The sequence below is a fragment of the Sinohyriopsis cumingii genome, chromosome 13 (genome assembly GCF_028554795.1).
Source record: "Sinohyriopsis cumingii isolate HCF-2022 chromosome 13, ASM2855479v2, whole genome shotgun sequence".
Taxonomy (NCBI): Eukaryota; Metazoa; Mollusca; class Bivalvia; order Unionida; family Unionidae; genus Sinohyriopsis; species Sinohyriopsis cumingii.
Window position 1 is genome coordinate 22,604,262 of NC_142973.1, and position 19,295 is coordinate 22,623,556.

Here is a 19,295-nt window from a genome sequence, read left to right on the forward strand (position 1 = left end):
GCTGGTAACTTATTTCTTATCAAAACGGTTACTGGTTATTTCGTCCTTTTTGACTCGGAAATACTGAATAAAGAAGCAACTTGATTTCAGTCTAATGTTTAATAGAGGGAATCTAGCCATATATTCGTCTGATCGAACTTACTGAATGTGGACGTTAAACGTGTGAATTAGGAAACAAAATATATGAAGAAAAGCATTAGACTCTTAGAGAAAAGTTATGTTCCATTTTTTCTTTCTTCTTTCGCTTTTTTGGAGTTGAGAGTATATTTATATATATATTTTGATGCAATTCTTTTCCATATTTTTCCATGAATGTGAAACAATGAAGCATATTTTAAAATTATATTTATAAATTACAAAGGATGTAATATATAACTGTCAAAACAAACAAAAGCTAAATCGGAAAAAAAAAAGAAAGTTAAAACTATTTCCACATCAGTTTTCTAACTCCGCAAAAGAGTTAACCGCTGTCTAGATATTTATACCCTCCCAAAATGGAGTTGATCATGGAGTAACGCCTTACCATAGGTGTTTATAGCTATTTGAAGGAAAATTTAAGCTGTAAAATGTGCTGTGGATATTAAAAAAATTACATTTGTATCTAAAGAATAATTTTAGTCAAAATAATGTTGTATAAATCAGAATGCAACTAGATCACAAAATGCGAATTCTCTGTGGTTGATAATGAAGACCTTTAAGCTAGTATGGCACTCGCGAAAGCTTCAAGGCAAACATGGTAAATTTCGATGTCGGAAAGTGTTATTGATCTTGTAACAAAAATAGTTTTAATAATGTTGACAGTATCATCCATAAATGTACAGGGTACGTAAAATTTCAAATTCGGTCACCAGCAGTGAGACCAGCTTGGCCACGAAGAAAATTCAGGCCTACGTGGAACAAGCTAGCGCGGAAGGACTTGTGTTGTTGCATATTTGTCCGTTACATACAATAATATGTAACAGTAATGCAAAATAGGCTGAACCTAGAAGCGATTGAGGCTTGTTGGACGTGTGTTCTTACTGATGTTGCATGACGTCATTGAAATCATAGTGTCTGTATCGTTGCTTACAGTTTACGTGTCATACATGTACTATATAATAATACAAGGGAGGATTCTTGTCTCCCATCTCGTGTGACCTATTTAAGAATAAACTGTGATATTTAAAGCTATATTTAGCATAGCTTAATAAGTTTAGTACCGATGTTTAGATCAGGGATTTGACTTTTGTATGCCTATCCAAAGTTTGTCTCACTCTGATATCTTTAAGGAATGCCAGGTCATTTCCCCAAGTTACAGCTAGGTATGGCCATGATCGCGACAACTAAATATGCAAGTGCATCTCACTGAATGAAATACTGTCCTTTCATTGGCCAAAGCAAAATGAAGCATTGTACCTATTAATAAATTATTTTCAGTTGGCTGATGAGAAGGCAGTATTTCTTACAGCACATTGCACTTGCATATTAAGCAGGTGACCGTGTGATCAAGGCCATGTCGAGTGGTACCATGAGAAAATGGTTTGGTATTTCTTTAAGATGTGATAGTAAACTAAACGTTGGATAAGTGTTCAAAGTCAAATGCCTGAGATGAACATCTATGCTATATTTATTACGCTATGTGAAATGTAGCTTGAAATATCAGAGTTTATTTCTTAAATAGGTTGTGTGATATACTAGATCTGTGACCGGTAAATTGTAAGCAATGGTAAGAACCCCTGTGATGGAAATGTGATTAATTGTACCACAGCACTAAGTGTTTCAGCAAAAATAAGCAATTAAGGAAGCAACTAATCACTCCAATAATCTAAATCTGTTATTTCAGTAAATAATAAAACTCAGTTTTAAAGCTGCTTGATAACTTAAATTGCTTGAAAACTTAAATTTTCTGCATCTTTTTATAACTTGAAATAAGGGCTCTCTTCCAGATTAAATATGCATGAAATTCTGAAAGGATGCACCCTTTCCCCTGTAATGCATTCCTGTGACATGCCTTAATTTTCCTTTGGACGCTCTCTATTTTATATTTTGTTCAGCCATGGTCAGTCTGCAGAATAGCTAAAGGCTGGACTTAAGTAAACAGGCATGAAGCCATTGTGATTAATTAACAGTTAATTCTTATCACTAATTAATCACTAATTTTTTGTGGAAAGGTCTACCTCTCAGAATGCTACTGTACTGCACTTAAAAGAAACTGGTTTTCCTTTGTGTTAGTAGGCACCTCTGATTGTTAGGCAACTAAACATTGCCCTATTTTGTTGTAATGTTATTTAGATTCAATTGACCTTAGGTGAGATGATAGATTGCTCTGCCTACCAAATCACGTAACATGATGCCCTGCTAACCTCTGACAAACATGCAGTATTTGGCCAAGAAATATGTTTCAGCTTAAGTGATATGTTGATTGAAAATGATTTGTATTATTCTTAGAAATGTAAAATTTCAAAGCTGCATAAATTATACTGCAGTAGACAATATTTATATTTGTAGTTCAAATTCGTATAGTAATAATCTAAGTGTGCTATTTCAGTAAATAATAAAACTCAGTTTTAAAGCTGCTTGATAACTTATTCTTGTACAAGGAAATTTGCTCCAAAAGATGCTAATGTATTTAGTATATAATCTTATCCTTAATAATTTTATCTCACTTGTGTTCATGTATTGGAAGGAAATTAATTAAAAATTAATACCAAAATAGTAAATAATTACTGTTTAGAAGTACATGTATACTGTTGTACATAATAATTTTAAAAGTTCTATTGTGTTCATCATATGGAAGTTGATCACTGATGTCTGTTAATGTAAACATGTAAATGCATGCTTAATATATCAGACAATAATTATTGAAACCATTGTTTTTGTATTTCTTTATTATTACATTTTTGTATCCCGCCTCCTTCAGCCCATTGAGAAAGTAAAGAGTCACTCAAGTGTCTGAAAGATCAAGACGATAAATCATTATTTATGGGACAACCCAACATTAAAGTGTACATTTTCAAACTTTAAAATATTGCAGTCTGGGGTTCAGTGCTTCTTGTACAAGAAATATAATATGCATCAAAGCCTGAAACGTTTATTTTTATGTATATTTTTCAATTTCAATTTTTGTTTTCTCCCCTTAAAGCCATCAACATGACATGCTTTTGTACAAATTTTTATGCAAACAAACATGTTGTAATTACCATCCATTGTTTCCATATTCTGCTGATCAGACACCTGACCACAAAAAAATTCTTTATCCATTGAAGTTTGTCTTTGTTTCAGGAAAGGAATAAATCTAATTCCTCCATTTAGATGATCTGGATATTGACAGTCATAATTACAATGCTTCCACTGCCTTCTTTTCACCCTTATAGATTGAGAAAACAACAAATCATTGCAAATATTTTAAATACTTATTATTCATTTTTGCCACAAGCAGTTTGTCAGAGGAAAATGGCAGACGTAAGCATGCCTGACAGTGTGTCTAATTTATGCTCGCTGATTGGTTAGTTGATCAGCATGATTGACAAGTGGCGATAGGTCAAGTGGTGATGATGCTAATCATAAGATTATAGTCATGAAAGTAATAGAAGCTTTTTCGGAGTTTGATTTGGACAGTGTAATCAAATCATTGATATAACACAATAATAATAGCTGTTATTTAAGTTCATGTAATTTGTACTAGGGCACTGCAGTATAGGTAGAAACATTTTAGAAGTGCAGAAAAGTGCCTCAACTTGTAAAAGTGATTCAGCAAAATTGTATACTTGGGAACTGGTCATGTGATGAAAATGACACTGAAGCCAACAGAAAGCAAAAGAATGAAAAGAAAACAGCAGTAAAATAATAGGCAAAAGTTCCATTTGACCGGTGGTATTTGAGTAAAGGTACCTAAAGCTTATGTGAATTCATCTTGACAACAGTCTAATCTGCAGTCTTGAGGTATTGTACATTTGCCAAGATTAATTTGTCTTTTCAATGGAGCCCAAGTTATATCCTACCGTTTTTCCTTAGGGCCAACTCTTAATGCATTTAACACTGTTTACTAATGAAGGCATTGTTTTGAATTAGTTTTTTGCTTATATGCTGTTTGATTTATATTTTCATTACTTTTTTGTTTCTTTTAATGATGTTAATTGATGATTTGATATATATGGTACAATGTAGTGCCAAGTGTTTACTCGTGTAAGTTTCATTGATGTAAATGGAGATGCTATTTTACTTGCAGAGAAAACTGCACAGCATTCTGAATGATCATTCTTGGGATTGTGACTAATTGTTGATGATTTTATTGTTGTGCTTATTTTGTGTTTTTTTATTGTTATATTATAAATGTACATGTATAATGTTTAAACTTAACATGTTATTTACTGAAAAATATTTTTGGTTTTGTGTGATATTATAAATGGTTAAGAAATCGATCCCTATATGTATTTAAAATAATGATAATGCATTGACTTATTTCCCTTTTGAAAAAGAGGGACTCCCTAGTTTATGCCTAGGACTGTCAGAAATAGGCTGGGAAATCCTTATTGACTGAGCATGTTACAATTTTGGAGGCCATATTCTTGATTCAGTTCTGATCCAATTTGGAATATGTGAAATCAGAATGATTATATAATGAAAGATGGCAGATGAGTTTAGTTGTTGTTGTTGTTGTTGTAGGGTTTAACGCCATATTTCAGCACACGATAGGCTATATATGGCAGCCAGTATTGATGGTGGAGGAAGAACCCGGGAAAACCCCGGAAAGAATCACCGACCCACGAGAAGCTACTGGCAAGCTTTCTCACATACCCACATTGGCTGAATCCGAGACTCGAACCCACGCAGACAGAGGTGAGATGGCAGTGATCCGTAACGGACAGAGCTTTAGACCACTCGGCCACTCGGGGCCCCAATGAGTTTAGTAATGAGCGAGATAATGAAGTAATCTTGTATCTAATTAGCTAAGCTTATTACCAGTCTGGAGACTAAATTCCAGTAAGATTTTACCACACTTTTGTTGACAGGTTTCATAATAAGTGAGATCTCTACATATAATAAGATACTTTGAATCAGATTGTCATTATTTGTTACCTCCCTTGATCAAGAGACTACTTTCTCATTGAGTATCTTTAAAATTTGGTAAATAGGTTTATATCATCAAGATTTTGGATGGTGTCAGTTATGAGCAAGAGACTTTGCATATTTAATGTACTTTTATCTTTAGAAAGAATTTTTATCAGGATATAGTACAATAGGAAATCTCAGCATAATATCAAGTTTGGCAGATAGTTTACATCAGTTTTGTTTCTACAATACTTCATAAGCCTGATTAGTGAAATAGCTAGTTGTTAAGTTAAATATATGTGAGGTGAGCAATATCAGGTTCACATACAGCTATTGTTCACCTTGATCTTTTATTTTTTATACATTTATATAAATCTTTACTTTTTATTTTTTATCTTGTAGTACTTCATGTTAATGTTTGTTTGGAAGGTTGTTTGTGCAGTTTTACATGTTTAGAACTGTACTTTCAATTGACACCATATGGCCATTATTGTGCTGATGTGCTGCTAAATGCTAATTCATCTTCATGCTATAAAGCAAAAATGCAAACCAGACTTTTAAAACATTTAATAAAATATGCATACATTGTAATATATCCACACACAAAATTAAGAGATAGTACCTGTGGAAGCATTTATTTAGATGTTTTTTGTTAGAAATGCTGTAAAATTGCAGGCTATAAGCAGTGTTGTAGTTCAGGATCAGAGTATCTTTACATGATTACAGATATTATTTTTTTATACAAGTAATACAGTTTTTTGATTTATCGAATGAGTTCTAGTTCCATTGTAAAGCTGCTTCCTACCCTAAATTAATTCCTGTGGTATATAAATAAGGTCGACAGTTTTTAGCCGTCTCACAGGTACAGTAGTTTTCAAACCACGTGGCCATTTTCCAAATGAAACTCATGGGGACATCAGGTTTCAGTTTTGCTGATGAAAAAGTTTTTACAGCACCTTTTCCTGATGAGGATAAATGTAAAATTGTGGACTTTTATATCAAAATAAAAATTAATGTTTTGGTAATTTCCAGGAGTGTTCTAGCAAATGCCTTCTCAGTGACAATGAAGATGAGAATATACCAATGACAATAATGTGGTTTTTAAGCGTCCATAAGATACAGATCATATGAATGTATGCTGTTCCTTATCATTTGAACCCAACACTCAGAGCAGACAACTTCTTACACATGGTTGAATTATGACAGTATTAAAGAACTCACTTATGTTTGCTTACAAGCCACTGATGTTATAGGTGAAATCAGCAACACTTTAGCTAAAACAGGAGTCTGGAAACAAGTCTGGGTACCTTCTACACTGTTCAGAGCACACTTCCTGAAGACTTATTCCATGAATCTCTCAGTCTCTTTGGCATGCTGTTATTTTTGTCAGAATTTTGTACTAATTTCTGTTGACTAATCTCATTGGTAGCCTTGCAGTTGGTACCAAAGAAATATAAAGTTGCCATTGGATAAAAATATATATAAATAATTACTCAGAAACGAAAGTATATATTGTACTTGATACTAAAAAGCAGTGGATTTTATGATGAATTATGGAGCTCATATTCCTCCAATAAACAAAATAAGTCTCCAAAGCTTGGTACTACTTTTCTAAATATGGTATGCAATAAAATGTAAGTGTTCTAAAATCATGTAAGGATTTTTAATAGGATAGTGTAAAACCATCCTGAGTGAAACTTATCAAAGAAAGTGTCAAATGAGCATGTAATTTTTTGATAAAAATGATAACTAGGCACTAACTATGGATTAACAGGTGTCTTAATCTCCTTGTGTGTTAAGTTTTTACCTATCTGGGTTCACCTAATCACAGTACAGTCAATTAAGTTTGTTTGATAGCTCACACACTACATGGTTGATACATTTACTTACATTGCATAAAAGAATCTAACAAAGGAGAATTTTGCTGACAACAAATTATGTACAGAGGATTGAGCTCTTTGAAATTTCTTGCATCCAGAATGAAAGGTATGTGTATTTTTAAATTGATTTCTGCATCCCAAGAACTCTCAGTGTTAGGTAACAGTTTTTGTTAATGGATTAAAATGTAGTTAGCAATATTTGTAACTGCTATTTCATTTTTAATTTTAACTCTGAACTTAAAATTTGATGGATACATTTTTTTGTTTTAAAGGTGATGACATTATTATTAATCCTAAAGACTTCCCAAATGTAGCAGTGGGTGATGTGCTGGAAATTCACCACCCTGAGGAAGATGACAGGTAGTACATGCACGAAAATGTAGAGATTATTTATATGAACAAATATTAACACATATATTATGAGCTAAATTAAACAGATGCACATTTACCTTGCTTGAAAAGAAGTCATTAAGGTTTACATAGCTGTAGCTATATGATACAGAAGTCATATGGTGCAAAAGTTGTTTTTTATTATTAGCTCTACTGGTTATAAGCCAGAAGAGGTTCTGGAATGGTCTGTTCTCCATTGTTCATTTGCCCATTGCAGAAGTTTGTTATTACTACTCCTCCTTAACTGATTGGCATGAAATGTCCAGTATGGCCACCACAGTTTTTTAGTTTTTGGTGAAATGTTTTATTGCTGCTTCTCATGCATGGATGGTTGTCATGGATGGTCATGTCAGCATCGGGTTTTCTCTAAGTCTTTTATGATCTCTAGTTAAATGAAAATGGAACTGATATAACATTGATCCAATATGGCCACATGGCAGCCACCTTAAAAATTTTATAACAACTCTACCTGAACAGAAAGTCATATTAACATGGTGTTTTCACCAGAATTCTTATGGTGTCTAGTTGTTCTTAAAAAAAAATGTTACCAATTTGACATACAATAAGGTCATCACACAGTGGCCATGTTACTTGTTATCACTACTTCTCTTGAATGGATGGTTGTGTTGACATGAGGTTTTCACTAAAAGACTTCTTTTGATGTCTGTTTGCCTTAAATCAAAATACTGCCAATATGATGTCTAAAATTGCTGTCAGAGCAACCAACTTGAAAATTGTGTAATAGCCAAATGATGTGAATGTAAAGTCATATCTTGTAAATAATGTTATCTCTTTATTTCATGCAAAAAGACTTCTTATGATACCTAGTTGGTCCTAAATGAAAATGGTGCTAGTCATAGATTCAATATGGCTGCTATGATGACTATCTTAAAATTGTTGTCACTACTCTCCCTATTAGTTGATCATTATAACATGAGTTCTTTGCTGAAATACTTTAATGAAGTCTGCTTTGACCTAAATGAAAATGGTGCCAAACTGACATTTAGTATGTGAACTGCAGCAGCTAATCTGAAAATCTAAATCTTGTAATTGCTGAAGAATATCAGATGGTTTCAGCTCTCAACAGTTACAAGGAATAAATGGTCTTATTTTGAATTCCTGGATATTCATTTTGTCCTCCAGTGTTTGATACAATTCTGAGTTGTTGACTTGTAGCTTACTTTCAATTCGCGATTTATTGTGTGGTTCCAGTTTTCATGGGTTTCATGGTTGCTTCAAACCAAGAATTGAAGAACCCAGCAAATATTTATGTCTTGAAACAATAGGACTAATTCCCCAAACCAGAAATTTATGCACTGATGAAAATATAATTTAAAAAAACTGAAAATTTGTGAATTCACAGTAATGCAGTGTATGACACATTGTTATTAGCACAGTTAGTCTTGCAGATTTGAAACTTGGTAAATAATATGGCTGTCAACTGAAGATGCACATGTCAACAAATTATTTTGCTGCAACATTTTTTGTTAGAGTTATTACCCATTTCATTTTGTAGCTTAAATCATGCAGTATAATACACAATCATATTGCCCCAACTAGTCCCACTATTTGTCTTGCACTTTCTTTATGGATTGCTGTCATATTATGGTTATTAACTAAAGATACACATATTGATAAATCTTTGAGTTTCAAGATTTTTGTAAGATTTGTTGCTCATTTTGACTTACTAATGGATGTGAATACAACTACTCTTACAGTATGTTGTGGGTTGCTTTGAAACTTAGTACATACTATGGTCATTGTCAGATGATATGCATGTTGACAAACCATTGTACTTATACTATTTTCAGAAGAGTTAATATTTGTTTATTTACTACAGATTTGTCTCCATTATGATGTAAGGTTGGATGTGGTAGGAAAGCTATATTTATATGAACAAGTTGTTCACAAGTCCTCTAGTTTATACATATATTTTTGAAATATGGGACTTTTATTTTTGAAAACCTTGTTTACATAATAAAGCATAAACCACTTGAGATAGACAAATTAAATTTAATAGGCTTATCTGTATTTTTATGGAGATGACCTGTTGATATTTTCAGGCCATTACTGCAACTTTTTATATTTATTTGGACCTAACCTTTTTTATTGAAAAACCTTAGTAGCACAATACTGTAATACCTTAATAGCACAATTAATCCAAACCCATTGATGAAGGTAACATATTCAAACAGTTTATTAAAACACTCTACCTTAGTAACACAATTAATCCAAACCCATTTATGAAGGTAACATATTCAAACAGTTTATTAAAATACTCTACCTTAGTAGCACAATTAATCCAAACACATTTATGAAGGTAACATATTCAAACAGTTTATTAAAATCCTCTACCTTAGTAGCACAATTAATCCAAACCCATTGATGAAGGTAACATATTCAAACAGTTTATTAAAATACTCTACCTTAGTAGCACAATTAATCCAAACCCAATTATGAAGGTAACATATTCAAACAGTTTATTAAAATACTCAACCTTAGTAGCACAATTAATCCAAACCCATTTATGAAGGTAACATATTCAAACAGTTTATTAAAATACTCTACCTTAGTAGCACAATTAATCCAAACCCATTTATGAAGGTAACATATTCAAACAGTTTATTAAAATCCTCTACCTTAGTAGCACAATTAATCCAAACCCATTTATGAAGGTAACATATTCAAACAGTTTATTAAAATACTCTACCTTAGTAGCACAATTAATCCAAACACATTTATGAAGGTAACATATTCAAACAGTTTATTAAAATCCTCTACCTTAGTAGCACAATTAATCCAAACCCATTTATGAAGGTAACATATTCAAAACGTTTAATACAATACTGTAATACCTTGGTAGCACAATTAATCCAAACCCATTTATGAAGGTACTATATTCAAATATTTTATTACAGTATTGTAAAACCTTTGTAGCACATTTAATCCAAACCCATTTATGAAGGTAACATATTAAAACAGGTTATTACAATACCATAATACCTTGGTAGCACAATTAATCCAAACCCATTTATGAAGGTAACATATTCAAATATTTTATTACAATATTGTAAAACCTTGGTAGCATAATTAATAAAATCCCATTTATAAAGGTAACATATTCAAACAGTTATTACAAAACTGTATACTCATACAAATATATTGCATATACTTTTATTTCAGCCGCTTGCTGCTGCAAATCAGTTTTCTCCCAGATGACTTCCAGCAAAAAGGTATGTGCCATGTTTATCAAGTAAGTCAATAAATTCAGTCACAGGTAAAGTTTTGAACTGTCAGTAAATTCATCATTTTCTCAGCATAGAATTTGACTGAAACAGTGAACTTATGTATGAAGATGTATATAAATTGATAGGAATAAAACATTCACTTATTTATGGGCATTGTTAGATTGATTACAGTCAAAGTTTGTGGATAAAATTTAAGGTCTCACTGGTACAAAGCATTTTGAAATGCAGCATTATAATCTCTTTGTTTCTAAAGCTAAAAGTGCTGCATTTGAAAACTTGAAGTAGGAAAGGATGTTAAAAAACCAGAAGGGCAAATAAATCACTTGCCTTTGAATTTTTAGCATGTTATATGTGGATTACTCTTTTTCTGCTTGGATTACTCTTTAAATCCACTTGGTTTACACGTTTTTGTCATCAGGGGTTGGCATGAATGCAGTGTTGTTAAATTTTCTGATTGTCTGGAAAATTTCATGAATATTCATAGTCATTAGTCATTATTAAATCTGGTCACATAATTTTCCAAATAAGCCATATGCTGCACACAAGTCACTGAACTTCTGATTTTGTACAGAAAGATTTAATTACCTGTAATTTTCTTTTCAACTTGTGTTAAAGTGTAAAGTAAATAAACAACACTAACATATATATTTAGAAAGATAAATTTATTGACTTTTATTTCAGATCTATTATTTTCTCATTCTTTAATGAAAACAGTAACATATGGAAACAGTATGGTGAGTGATCATGTAAAACTTACATTTCCAGAGTATATTTGCCCTTTCTAGGGGCTGCTAATGTTAGGAGAATAGAGGTCTTTAGGAGCATATACTGTATCCCGTCATTCACAGATCTTTCTAGGGTAATCAGAAAAGACACTTGGGGCCATGATTTTGAAATCATTAGACCAATTTTACACAGTTTTCAGGATCAAATGAATTTTTTTTTGAATTCTGAACACTTTTGAACTATTATTGATTGAGACAGGGGCCCCATTTTCTTGTTATTGCACTGGTTTCTTTCCATCATTGATCTTGCATCCATGATTTATTGATGAATTCCTTTGCACACATTGTCTTGGTGGACTTGGTTTCTATAATTGCCAGTTATGGATGTAAGAGCTGAAAACTAAATATAGTTTGAAGTATACAGGTATATGTGCTGTACATGTGTATTGTTGTGACTGAGGGTACATAGCAAATATAATATCTGACATGTAGTGATAAAGGTGTGCATCCTTTTCATTTGATGTCTATACTAGTTAGGTAAACTGTGTCGCTTACTTACAAGGGTTCCTTTCTGTATGACTCACTCTGTACATGTCCTTCGGATTTTATAATCTGACTGCAGTAGGTAGTCAGCTCATGCAAATATCGCTTTAGGACTCTTGTATGGGACAGTAAACACTGTTCATTAAGAATCATGTGAGAGACACACACTGGCTAGTAAACACTGTTCATTAAGAATCATGTGAGAGACACACACTGGCTAGTAAACACTGTTCATTAAGAATCATGTGAGAGACACACAATTGCTAATAAACACTGTTCATTAAGAATCATGTGAGAGACACACACTGGCTAGTAAACACTGTTCATTAAGAATCATGTGAGAGACACACTGGCTAGTAAACACTGTTCATTAAAAATCATGTGAGAGACACACACTGGCTAGTTAACACTGTTCATTAAGAATCATGCGAGAGACACACACTGGCTAGTAAACACTGTTCTTTAAGAACTTTGTGAGGGGCACACACTGGCTAGTAAACACTGTTCATTAAGAACCATGTGAGAGAGACACACTTGCTAGTAAACACTGTTCATTAAGAATCATGTGAGAGACACTCACTGTCTAGTAAACACTGTTCATTAAGAACTTTGTGAGGGGCACACACTGGCTATTAAACACTCATCCTTTATGACTGGTGTGCTGGGCATTTATTGGCTAGCAAACACTGTTCTGTTCATTGTGGCTGAGCCTTTTCCATGCACTGCACTATTATTTTTAGAGCCATCCATGTTAATTTAATCCATATGGTCCATAAATTCATTGTCTTTGTTTCAGCAAGATACAGTAGGTTAACACTGTTATACTGATTATATGTATTTTTGAAATGAAGATGGAAATTTTAGCTGAAAGGCTGTAAAGCCAGATGAGCTTATAATATGGTCCTTTGTCTTTTGGGAGCTGTGTGTTTATCAACAATTGCTATTTTAAACTTTTTTGAAAAAAATACTTGATCAGTTTTGACCAAATTTTCAAAGAGCATCATGGGTTAAAGGGCTTTAAAATTTATATGAATAGTGCCTATCAGCTGTCAGAAATGGCCTTCTGTTATTAAAAGCAGAAGAAAAACCCATGAAACTAGTTCCCAAAAACTGATGAAAAGAATTTCATCTAATATAATAGTAAGCATCCTGGCAACTCAAGGTTTTACAAATGCCTTTACTACAAAAGTATTGAATCATTTTTCAACAGTTTCTTATTTCCAAACCTTTACTCATGATCCACCAGAGCAAATTCAACTTGAATTAGATAATTCTGGCCTAAAGCCTATCAGATTTGTGCCAGTTGGTCCTATTTGCTCTCTGATAGGGCAACAATCACTATAAATATACAAAACCTATGAATGACTTCTCCAAAGCCTCTCAGCAGAATTTGATTATTTTTGGCAGAAAACCTCCTGGCCGGAAGACATTCCAAATTTATACAAGTGATGTCAGCTCACAATCAGATAGGATACCATTACTAAAATTGGAAAAACTTAAAATGAAACCCACCAATTAGATTTTGGCAAACATGACAGGAAAAATCACCTTGGCTTGAAGACCTTTCAGATTTACACAAATGATGCCATTCCACCATTAAATATTGTCACTGTCATTCAAAATACAAAAACATTCTAAAATAACTGCATGACAGAATTTGGGCAATTTTGACAGAAAGCATTCTGGCTTTAAAGTTTTTTAAACTGATGCTGATCAGATTTATGGCTATCATTACTGAAATTGAAAAACCTATAAAAGTGTCCTGGCTCATGGGGTCTTTGAAATGATCGTGATCTGCCATCAGATGTGGAAACAGAATACAGAACCTTGAGATACCTTAAAACAATTATTTTGTTAACATTAATACAATACCTGCAACTGTCACATTGCTGTTTTTCAAAGATGATAGTCCCCAGTCTAAGTCTAATATTCCATTCTCTGTTATTAATTGGAGGACCAGATTAAAAGCAAGTAACATGATCTCAGTCTGATTCCTTAGTCACATCCAACATACTTCCTCTTTTTCCTTGGACAGTTGCATACACATGTATGCCTGGCCCTTGAAGGTTTTCATTTTCACACTTGTCTTTTGACTTGTTCCTATTCAGATCCCATATCTTGGTTTTAACTGTGATAGCGATGATCATGATAGGTTTATTTGGACAGTTTAAACTTTACGGTTCTGTTTAGCTGAATCAAGAAGGAAAAGAAAGGGTCGTGACCTTTTTGCCCTTTAAAAGGTACTTCTTATATGTTATCAGCTGCCATCTTGAGATGAGTTGTTTAAACTATTAAAAGAGATTATTAGTCTCACTGAGAGAAAGGTCACTTTTATGAAAATTAAAGCCATGACCTCATAGCTATCACCTTTTTGAATTATTCATCGTTTGGCTGAAAGCTGCTTTCTGGCATTCTTTCTCCACTTTTTCATCATTTTACCTTCATTCAGTGGCACACAAGAGTGAGAGCATGCTTTGGATCCATTGGTATCAACCCAACAAGTTGTCAAGCCATCCTGGCCATCCAACTGACAAAAACTGAAAGGTCAGTTTATCTTAGGCCATCAGCCTCTCATCAGGCTGACAAATTCAGCAATGCAATAATAATTGCAGGTGATACACAACTTCTTTTTAAATGAAAATATTTTGGGGTTGTAAAACCAGTCTTAATTATGTAATGCTTATCTGCTACTAATGCAGTATTCCCCTTCCCACCTGGCTTTGGTGTCTTTAGTCCCTGTCCAAGTTAAAAGAAGAAGATATTCCTTGTGTGAGATATGACTAAGGAATCAGATTGGGACTGTGTTATTTTATCTTTCTGGTTCTGCCAAAAACTACAATTTTATACTATGGTCAATAGAACTGGAAGACATTTCAAGTAAATGCTTTATACTGACATAGATTTCTTGGCCATCTGCTCTTTCATTTGGCTGTTATGTGTCAGACATGTGAGCAATCTCAAACCCACTTTGAACTCTTGTTTCAGACACTATAAGCATAGAGCAAACCATTGCCACTGCATTCAAGTTTCACTGCTTCAAAGATGTCATTGTCAACAAAGTGGATCCAAAGGTAGGTGTTCATTATAATCCCATAGAAGAATTTTACTCTAAATGCATTCAAATATAGCATATATACAGTGAAGACATACTATTTGGAATTCCATTTCTGGCTTGGAGGGATTCATTCCTCAAAGCCTGTGGTTTACTGCCAATTGTTTGTTAATAAAAAAATATATGTGTCAAATAATAATATGATTTCTATGTTTACCTGTTCTGGTCGCTTGAATTTAAGGCTTGTCAGAGTATGCAAAGGGACATGATCCTGAAAGGAACTGAATTATCTGAGTGGATACCTCCCTTGGTGTAGTTTGATATCTTCTATACTTTATAAAGTACTTCAAATAATACAGAATAATGTCAATATGAAAAAGTCATCAGAGGTATTTGCTTTCATATCTGTTTCAAAATATACAGGATATCTTGCTAGCCAATATATCTGCTACTTAAATCTGTTATACAGGATATCTTGCTACTTAAATCTGTTATACAGGATATCTTGCTACTTAAATCTGTTATACAGTATATCTTGCTACTTAAATCTGTTATACAGTATATCTTGCTACTTAAATCTGTTATACATGTTATCTTGCTACTTAAATCTCTTATACAGGATATCTTGCTACTTAAATCTGTTATACAGGATATCTTGCTACTTAAATCTGTTATACAGTATGTCTTGCTACTTAAATCTGTTATACAGGATATCTTGCTACTTAAATCTGTTATACATGTTATCTTGCTACTTAAATTTCTTATACAGGATATCTTGCTAGCCAATATATCTGAGCATAAACTAAAAGGAAAATTTGATTGCTGTGAGTGAATAAGGGATATATTTCATCTTGTGCGTGAAAATACTGAGATTTCAACCACTCATTGAAATATTTGTTACTCGCTTGTTTCAAGCAAATATCCTCTATCCATTTAAAGATATGTTGAGTGAAGAAGAAGTGTCCTATCATTTTTATTTCTTTTCGGCTTCTTTAAGTGAACAAAGATTGGGAAACATGCATGCCTGTAGATGAGTCAGATTGGCTACTGTTTAATTTCCTTTTTTTTTTTACTATGGTGCACTAAGCTACGAGTAAGAGGAGATAATACTAGCATTTATCTTCTAGGATTTGATTTTTAAAAAGCAATAAAAAAAACACCAGTTCAGAATGGAAAGAAACTGTATGGACCTTAAATCGGAGTATTTTCCAATATGATGACCATTAACAAAATGAAGATTTACAATAGATTCTGACACAAAAATGGTTTTGGTTTGATTTGGTGTCTTATGGCAAAGCAACACAAGTAGGTTGTTTAGTGCTAAGGCTTTTGGAGTGAAGTGTCTTGCCATAAAAATGGTGACAAGTTCAGAGAGTTGCAGGGGTTATTCCATTTGGACTAAGATAATGTTATACCATGTGTAGTGCAATCAGAACACTCCCCAGTCCAACATGAATGTGTTCTGGCATTATTGTTTGTTCTTGCAGATTATAAAAATTGTATTGTCCTACCAAGTCTAGCTTTTCTAAGTCACTAATTTTCAAATAGATCAAAGAACTGATGTTGATCAGATATGTTGTGCTTATTGCAATAAAAAAAGCTCATGTATATAATTCATGTGGGAAAACACTGGTATTGCTGCATATATGACAGTTAAGTTTATCTTCCCACCTGAGAACTTCACCTGCACATTACATTCCTGACAAATGGCAGAATTATTGATTAATTTTACATATTTCTTGGATCATTTTATCTTTTTGTTGGACACCAGTTGATACAAGATTTAAGGGTCCTCATCTGGCAGGTGGGAAGTAACCTGCAGTTCAACCATTTGCTCAGCAGACTTATCTTTAAGAAATATATTTTTGACTTGAGCACAACAGACATTGAAATCCATACAATTCAATTAAACAAATTAAGGTTAAGTAAAGATTTTGTACTGTAGTATTAATAGAAATACTGCAAAAACAAGTTCATTGGCAGTGTACACATACTGGCATGATCTGTAATACAATATTCCCAAGTATTGGTTAAGTCACATACCTCTGCCAATCATAATATGTTATGAAAACAACCACTACCTAAAACTTCCAGCCCAGGGAAGCTGGAAAAAAAATAATTTGCATCTTTTTTACTTCTTTTAGCAAGCAAATGGCTGACAATAATTTACTTAACAAGATTGAAGTCAGGCAAGTGTGATCTCCCCTTGAATAGAAGGGAAGGCTCCAAAATTCCATTAGTTGCTAGTTACTACTTGAGCTCAACCCTGGTCAACAATATGTCATAAGATGCCTTTACAGATAACTTCCATTTTGTGCTTTTTTCTTTAGTTTGAGCTATCTTTAGAAGTTTTATGTTTCGGGGAAGGTACTCCATATGTATCCATGCTAATTTTTGAGAGCCAAGAAAAGCTTCAACAAGGATGTGAATGTAATCAGCATGACAACTGATAGTGTTTAATTTGCCAGCTTTATCATGTCTCAGTCACTCTAGGCAGAAAGATTGCCAGTTTGAAATAATGCCCAACAATCTTGTTATATTTGGTCCTCCCTCACATTTTTAACCCAGCTGTTGCCTGCCATGTCATAGCCAGATGATATCAGTACAGAAACTGGAAATTCACTTTCATTGACACTGTGTACCTGCTATGGGCTCTCAGTTTTGATCGGAATCTAGTCCCTATGTTATGTCACACTTCATAGCCACCTCCACATCCTAGGCCTTGATCTGCCTGGATAACATTTTCTAGAAGCCCAAGGTGAGCAGTGTTTTTTTAAAAGGCATGAAATCCCTTTTTTCACTCTTGCTTTATTTTGGATTCCTTGTTAACAAGGACAGTTCTGATTGATCAGGGCATACAGTTTAAAACGTCTTTGAATCAAGTATGTCCCCATCTAGAATGTGCCATAAAGATTGTCTCAGTGATGTCTTTCATCAGGTCTGAGGGTCAGCTTTCAACCAAAGAATTCATGTGCCTGTAGGGTTTTCTCATTTTGGGTCACTTGTTCATAGACCCATGCACATGATACTTTTGTCCCATGTGGGTGTATGAGAGAGAGAGAAACTTTGCCCACTACACCAAGTAATTTAAGTTTTGGACCACTGCAGTCCCATTACAGCAAATGGGAGATCCCTCAGCTTACAGAAGCATTCTTCTGCCATCAGAAATCATTATCTGCATGAATATCATCATGAACACTCTGTGCCCATTTGGTTTTTCCCCTTCTGGAACTCTTTGTGATAATGTTAAACACCAAGATCCTTTGATTTTGTCTCACATGTCCAATATCCAAAAGCCTGGGCAGTCAGTGTCTTTGGACTGAACTGGAATGGTCTTGATGAGTATGACTCTCTCCCAATCCATCTGCTTCCCAAGGTCATTCAGAAAGTGAGGGAATACGTGTGCAGACTGCTGAATCATCATTCTCTTGAGAGATTCGCAGAAAAAGTCTGCACACGTAGATTTTCTGTCCCAACTCTGAAATACTATGAAATGCTCAAACTGCATGCCTGACTTATATCAAGCACGAATTCAGAAAGAAATATTTCTGAAAACTAGTATTGGACAGAATTGCTTCAGGAAGAAGGCTTATCACACTGAAAGACTATGAAGGGAAATGGAATTTTCTTTCAGTGTTGCAGAGAAACACCTTTCCCTTAAAAGCCTCAGTGCCACAAATAGCTAATATTCTTCACAGGTGTTTCAAGAAGTTAGAACCAGTCTCAAATCTAGGGTTACCATTCCACAATTTCAGACACATTTGTCACAATGAAAGGCCATGGCTCTTTGTCAGAAATGAAGCTACCATGGGCTCTGATGTGGCTGAACAAGGCACTGTTCAAACCACTGTGTAGAGCCTCAGTGAATCATTTTTCTTTGAAGACCTGCTTCCTAGCCACTCAAACTATAGCAGGCAGGATCATTGAAGTCCATTCCTTTTTAGCACACACCAGCTGTTTGCAGTTCCATCACAGTAGTGATGGCCTTAGGTTTCATTGCTTAGAATGGGTTCTTGCTGATAGGAAATCAGTCTTTTGTCTTTAAACTGCTGTCATGTTTAGACTCTTTATTTTTCAACAGCATCTCAGTACCCCATTTGGGAACTCAGCATCTCAGTATCCCATTTGGACATTGAAATGTGACCTAAAGCAATCTGAGCTGATCATAAGACAGCAATCTCAAATGTTATTATTGCTCAGTTAATGACATGATGATATTTATGCTCAGGCTTTTTCAGCCAATTTTATCCGCTCAACTACAAGAATTAAACCCAGAAGTTCCATATCTGTTCAGAGATCAGGGAAGTTGCTGATAGTAAAGCATATGAGCAAAACTTCAAGCTAACTTATGCTAGTCTTAAGATGGTGGTCTGAAAATACATTATCCAGCTCTTAGCTTGAGATAGGGACCTTTCATCCCAAAGAG

General features: G+C 33.9%; 1 protein-coding gene across 3 annotated transcripts in view; it reads left to right on the plus strand.

Moving 5' to 3' along the window:
* Positions 1 to 500: 500 nt before the first annotated feature.
* The window catches only part of LOC149785046 (GATOR complex protein Iml1-like), a 219,312-nt gene continuing 200,517 nt past the window's right edge, over positions 501 to 19,295 (plus strand). For all 3 annotated transcript variants that reach the window (XM_089978764.1, XM_089978765.1, XM_089978767.1), the window contains exons 1-4: positions 501 to 736; positions 7,184 to 7,271; positions 10,485 to 10,534; positions 14,803 to 14,888. In XM_089978764.1, the coding sequence (XP_089834890.1) occupies positions 685 to 736; positions 7,184 to 7,271; positions 10,485 to 10,534; positions 14,803 to 14,888 (276 nt within the window). In that variant the 5' untranslated portion in view covers positions 501 to 684. The remainder of the gene's footprint in view (positions 737 to 7,183; positions 7,272 to 10,484; positions 10,535 to 14,802; positions 14,889 to 19,295) is intronic.